The sequence below is a fragment of the Syngnathus scovelli genome, chromosome 16 (genome assembly GCF_024217435.2).
Source record: "Syngnathus scovelli strain Florida chromosome 16, RoL_Ssco_1.2, whole genome shotgun sequence".
Taxonomy (NCBI): Eukaryota; Metazoa; Chordata; class Actinopteri; order Syngnathiformes; family Syngnathidae; genus Syngnathus; species Syngnathus scovelli.
In genome coordinates, this window is record NC_090862.1 from 3,221,951 (window position 1) to 3,228,530 (window position 6,580).

Consider the following 6,580-nt stretch of genomic DNA (forward strand, 5'->3'; position numbering starts at 1 on the left):
GTTTAGTCTTAAAACGGTCACTTTTTAATTCCATTTCATCCAAAATAAATGGCTTGGTCATTCTGTGGTGATAATATGCTTCTGCTGAATTTCATCGGGCTAAACAGAGATACATTTGCACATTCTAAGGAGATTTGAATCCAATGCATGAGCTGACATTAGTATTGTAAGAAAGGTACAGGTAATGTAGATTACGGTTAATCAGATGTGTATTTGATCACAAAAGTAGTTTTGGTTACCTAATTGAGCTAGATAATGGGTGGGGGGGGAAACACATTTTTGCAAACACAGGCTTGTTCTAGCCTTTCACAGTATACATTGGAGCTCACCCTGCTGAAAAAATAAATACATCAATAATCAGCATGTTTTTGTTGTATTTTTGTGCTCTCGCCAGCAAGTCCAACAGCAAGTGCACGACAAAACAACCAAACTTGCAAACACCACAACATTTGATCACTCGGCTGTTTTTTTTCCCCTTTCATATATATATATGTATATATATATATATATATATATATATATATATATATATATATATATATATATATATATATATATATATATATATATATATATATATATATATATATATATATATATATTTTAGCAGGGAAGTAATGTTGTGGCTGGTGTGCATATTTTAACAGTCAGAATGATGTAAATCCAAAATGGAAAAATAATACTGTGCAGACAGAGAAAAGGTGTGGCATTATTTGGCCAACCGTTTGTTGTAAAACAAAAGTCCAAACTGAAAGTAAATGCTTGTACAAAGTTAATTTTGTTTTTACTTGTTAATCATTTCACTGGTTCTTTTATCTCAAACAACATATTTGTTTGAGATAAACGAACCAGTGAAGTGAATGTAAATGCCTTATTATTTTCACTCACAAGACGAAAACGTAAGATGTATTTTTACATCATTGAGCAACTTTCAGACCCTTATGTCAGTTCATTAGAAAAAGGTTAATCGTAGTCAACGAGGTTTGCTCTAATCGATATTTGGCAATCCGAAGCATACGGACGAAACAGTAAATCTAGACAAAACAGCACAATCTGGTGGAAAGCTGTGAAGTCAATGACATACATGAACCTAATTCCAAAACACAGATTTAAACCTTAAATGCTTGATGATAATCTCATAATAAATCAGTCAAAGAGTACACCCCCAAAAATAACTTTTTTTCAACATCACGTTGATGTTTTTTATGATCTTCCTCGATACACGTCTTTTGTGACGGCCACTCTGTAATCAGAGTCTGCGAGGTAAACCTTTTTGAATTGCTTGTTCCCTTCTTGTTTCTCCCTCTTCACTAAGCCATGTTGAGGTATGTTGCTATAGCTCGCTGCGGGAGCGAGATATGCGAGGGCCTTTTCGGATTTCTTTCCTCTTCTCCTCCTTCCTCCTCCTCTTTTCTTCCTCCCTCAGGATCTTCTGGAAGGCCTCCGCAGTGTGAAGGACCTGAGGCCGTAAGAATGAGACGCCTCAGATAAATTCCAGTGTATAGCAGTCAAGTCAAAACATACATTTGTATATATTGGACGGTCTCTTGTTTTATTATTTTTTTTAACAGCAGTTTGCCGGCCTGTCCAGCAGATGGCGATCTTATCTAAACACACTGTATAAATAAGAAAGTAGTTGACATTTTACTTACATCATCTCTTTCTGTCCGGTAAGGGTTGATAAAGTCTGGAGATTTTTCGATTATTCCCAGTTCCTGCGACATCTATGAGATGAGAGGAACAAGAGAGTACAGAGGAAAGTATAGTTAAAATAAAAAGAAAGATATATTAGCGTTATGCAGATGGTCTATCAGACTCATTCATTTTCTATACAGCTAATTCATTTCAGGGTCGTGGGTGGGTACTGACAACTCTGCCAAATTTGAAACAAAACCTCACTTCATGCTGCAATTAAAAATAAATATATATATATATTTAATTTGGAGATCTTACCAGTGAAAGGACATGTTGATGGGCTCCTCCTGTGAAAACTCCAGTCTGGTTACAAAAATTAAGCCCCCAGCGAAGCAGTCCACCCCAGTCAGCGTTCCGGTCAAAATAATGGTGAACAATGCGCGGAAAGCGCAGCGCCACGTCGCCAAAAAATGCTGTGTTTTCCACGATGTGGGAATAAGCTGGAGAGAGTAATTGCAAGCGGGTTAATCCGAAGAAATAACCGAGCCGCTGACAAAACGCTCAGAGTAAAGTGATCGATGAAAAGGTGTGAAATGCAGACTTTTTGCACGGGTAAGACGCTAACACTGTGATAGCCGGCATAAATCAAACAGGATTGGTGATATTTGGGCTGTTGGCAAGTCGCTCGCTCTGATGGAGGAGCAAAGAGGGCACGATTGACAGAGGCATTGCTTTTGGAGAAAGCAGATGTCCTTCGAATTAACTGCTGCTTGAAAGTTAAACGGTGAAATCAATAAATATGAAATGATAAAAAAAACAAAGCGTCAAACCTTCTTTGATTTTATCATCCAGAGGGAAGGGGTCATTGGGCTGCATGTTGGCTGAGACCAGGATTTCTCTGGAGTCTTCCAAAACCTGAGGAAGAATATAACATTACTATGACAGTTTTTATTGATGAATGTAATATTGGGATTAGCAGATTTTGTACAAAGTTAGCAAGGTATCAGTTTTTCACATGTCCGAGTGGTTGGGCCAGTGTCCAATTTAAAGTAGCAAATGCTGAGGAAAAACTTCTTTTCCCAATTAATTCAGTAAGAGAAAACATAAGATAAATTTCATTTATATGGTAAAGTTTTTGACTCAAGTTCAGTTAATGTGAGTTAGTACTTCTAACATGTCTGTCGCTGTCACACATTACCTTAAAAAGGCCTTTGAGCATGATATCGATTATCTTATATTGCTGGTTAATATCATTCAATTCCACCAGATTCTTGAGTGCGTTGAGCTGATCTTTTCTTTTGGTCTCAAACAATCGCTTATCTAGTGAGGGAAGTTCAGGAAGAAGGGGAAAAAACACCTGGGGTCAAATAAAAGTACATACTTTGCGACCTTTGTAAAACAGGAAACACGTGCAAAGAAGGATACAGAGCTCAAAGTTTGTGTCGTGTTTCGCTCTGTGTGCGTCAGTGTCTCCCGAGCTGAGGGAGGCGAGCGCCGCCGCCAGGAACGTCACACACACACTCCGCATGGTCAGTAGGAGGCGGCAGGATGCCAAAAACCTGCGTGGACATGTCAAAGCAAAAAAACAGGTCAAGTCAATATGGAACACCAGAGGGTACTTCTTTATAATCCCCCAAAAACATTTTTGAAGTTCAACTTTTTTGCCTCTTATATTGCCCTCGCTTCTCCCTCTCCGCCAATTGTTTCGCATTTCGTCGATTTTGATGTTCGGCTGCTACGTTTCCCTCCCTCGGAGGTTTTTTTGGAAGGGAGGGCAAAGAAGATAACTAAAAATAGAAGCTCATCAAATCAAGATTTTATGAGGGCAAAATCCTGACGAAAACAAGAGCAGAAAAAAAAAAAGCTGAAGAGGAAGAGGCTGGCTGGACTATAATTCACATTGCACATGAATAATTTAGCAAGGGCACAATCGATGCACGATGAGAAGGTCAGATGGAGGTGACTGGGGTGGGCCGAGAGCACCACTTTGTGAAGGGGATTAAGGTAATATTTCTTTGCGGAGACGGAGTGAAAATAAGACGTGGAAATTATATAAAGCAAGAGTGAGATAGCTGAGAAGTAACAAGAGCACCAGGGCATTGTAAGAACGGGAAAGTGGGACGAAAACATGACTGATGGATCTTCAGCTCATACATAAAGTCTCTCCTCCAAAAAATAATAATTGTGGAGTATACAGAGAAGACAACAAGGAGTTTAAAATGGACCAATATGTCATACTCATTGAATAACGATGATAGGAATGAAATATTTATCATGAAATGATTTTTTTCAGTGTATAAAATTAGCATAAACAGAAGACAATGAAAAAAAAAATAATGATGAAAAAAGTAGAAGAAGAATTGAAATATTTCATTTCAAGTGCGTCAAGCTGGCTCTTGCCCTTTGTGAGACCGTGCAGTAAATATCCCAAAGTGGTGCTTGTGAGCTTGAACATTACCAAATAATTGTCAGGAAGAGGAAGACCTGCCTCTTTTTTAGATGTACAGCAGCTGGCTGCATTATTTGAGATTCCTGAGCGACTCGGGCAGAAGGTTTGTGTAGTTGTACGACAGATGGTTACAGGCGAGATTGTTATCACTGACGGCACTCAAAACAGCCATAAAGTAGGTTTTTGCTAGCAAAGCTTAGTAACGCAATTACCCGAAGCAAGTATTTGAGATTGGATCAGCTGTTTTGTGAAATGCTGCACACAACTAGTAATCTCTATAGTGTCCATCACTCATCATATAACTCAATATAAGGAATATTAAAATTTTCAATGGTATAAAATCACCTATCAACACATAAAAAACGATAAGACGCTCAACTTGAAAATTAAATCAACCCCTATTTTAAAACATACCACACACAAATAACACCACTTATTGATCACTGAGCTGGGGCTTTAGTCAATGGAATGATCAAATTTGGATCAAAACATTTCTCATCTACTAATCAGAGGAAATCAATTATTTTAGCGTAACACTAAACCAAAAATTTAATGGAAATAAATGAAAGTTTTTTTAAGTTACCCTGCTAGAGCAAGTGCAAATTGTTGGGTTGATTACAATTATGCCTTCACATACTAATTTGGACAGATTACAAAGGAACAGAATTTCAACTGAATTGAATTACATCAGAAAAAATAGGTGTTCTTTGTGCTAGATTCTCTTCTCACCTTGTTGAACTCTGCTTCTGCTGCTGCTGCTCCAATTCAGTGTGTTTAGCTTCAAGGCCAGTGGAGTGTGCTCAAGTCCAGGCGATGACAATCTCCTGAGGTGCAGAAGCTTAGGTGAAATACCCATTAAGTGGAATTCAGAAATGCCATTTTTCTTATCAAAAAAAAAGGTAGGCGGGTTACACACTACTCATATAATGTGTGCAATCCCTGTGATTTCAAAACATGCATCCAATATCTAAAGATGCAATGCCACTCTGCTCCTGCTTCCTCGCAGTGGTTTAAAACTAGAAAAATAATCACGTGTGGGAGGCAGCCAAACGCTCCACATCCATTTAAAGACACGTAGCTGAGCCTGGAGGTGTGTTTGAGTGAGCTTCTCAATGTGGGATAGGCGCCAATGTTGATCACAGCTGGACGAGCTCGAATCCCCATAAGGTCTTTGGTGCCTCTGTGAGCAAGTTTCATCTTCAAGAAATGACATCAGTGATATCCTCTTTCCATGCATCCGCAGTACTATGGCCATTCAATCATATCAATCATGAGTGTAAATAATGCAATTATGACATCCACTTATGACTTATTTCAAGCTGTCCTAAGTATCTGCACAAATGTATTAATGTCAAAATGAATAGTTTACAAATGATCGGACCTCTTAACCAGCACAAATGATCGGACCAATAAATGAAACTCGCTGATCACTCACCGCGTTGAAACGCTCCTTTTTTGAATCTCTACCCGCACTAATCTTGAATTTCAGCACGCCGAAGTGCTTGGCTGGACAGTCGCTTCATCCACGAAGATCCTCAAGTGGAAAAAAACACACGCACACACTTGGCTGCAGTGGTTCATTTACATACGGACAGCGCTTGCCGCTGCTCCACTCTACTGATGCCACGATCGCACCAGCAGGCTTCCCTCCGAAGAATGACAGCAAACGGACACTCAGCTCAAGCGACGGTTTCGTTCCGGAGTGGTTATAGAGTGACACCGCCAAAGATACGTTCCGTTTCCGGCTACTTCCGCTGAATTCTTGAGAACAGTATACCAAAATAAAAGATTATTTTGGTATACTATTTCTGAAATTATTTGTAATTTTTCTTTAATTACTTTTGTAGTGGAACGTTGCCTTTTCAATATCTATAATTTGAAAAGCGGTTATTTTACAAATTACAATTAGATTTATGAGGTCTGACAGTTCCCCATTGGTTCCCATTTCATTTATAGTACATGGTAAAATAATTAAGCACATAATTAACTATAATAGCGTTGCAAACAGCTTGCCTGATGAGTTTCATTTAAGAGATTGGCGCTTCTGTAAAGTAATTGTCTTTTTCTGCTTACACTCTTAGCAACAATAAAAACAGACATTTCATTCCTAACAGTTTCAGAGAATGCCAGTAATAAACAGCTTTTACTTTCATTTTGGGAACGTGATGACTAACGTGTCTGTTTAATTCAACTTTCTTTTAACAATCTCCAAAATGTACTTTGTAGTAAACAAATACACACCCTAGTTATTATTATTTTTGTCCAAACGCTATTGGAGCATGTGGCTTGAGAACTGAATTGGCAATTCACCTCGCCATAGAAAAATAATGATGGACAAATGCTTTCCAAATGTGTCACTTTTCTAAAGCGCTTTCACTGTTCACTGTGAAGTCAGACAAACAGATGGACACACTACCAAAACGTCTGAAAAAAAAAAGTGTTAAGGGAGAATAAAGTGGTAGAGTAGTGCTGTGTAGCTTTGACAGATGGGAGCTT

The 6,580-nt window shown here is 38.5% G+C and overlaps 1 protein-coding gene across 5 annotated transcripts; it reads right to left on the reverse strand.

Annotated features, from left to right (window-relative positions):
* Position 1: 1 nt before the first annotated feature.
* ccdc134 (coiled-coil domain containing 134) lies at positions 2-6,368 on the reverse strand. Of its 5 annotated transcripts, none has more exons than XM_049746128.2 (9): positions 5,520-6,368; positions 5,117-5,264; positions 4,814-4,908; positions 3,061-3,194; positions 2,834-2,955; positions 2,466-2,550; positions 1,954-2,135; positions 1,653-1,724; positions 2-1,459 (listed from the first exon to the last, which is right to left on the reverse strand). In XM_049746128.2, exons 4-9 carry the CDS (start codon positions 3,161-3,163, stop codon positions 1,334-1,336), a joined length of 690 nt encoding a protein of 229 aa, XP_049602085.1. In that variant the 5' UTR covers positions 3,164-3,194; positions 4,814-4,908; positions 5,117-5,264; positions 5,520-6,368; the 3' UTR covers positions 2-1,333. The 5 variants fall into 5 exon arrangements, with proteins under 5 accessions (XP_049602085.1, XP_068509573.1, XP_049602086.1 ...); XM_068653472.1 differs by having other exon boundaries at positions 5,117-5,281; XM_049746129.2 differs by lacking the exon at positions 5,117-5,264.
* Between the last annotated feature and the right edge of the window lie 212 nt (positions 6,369-6,580).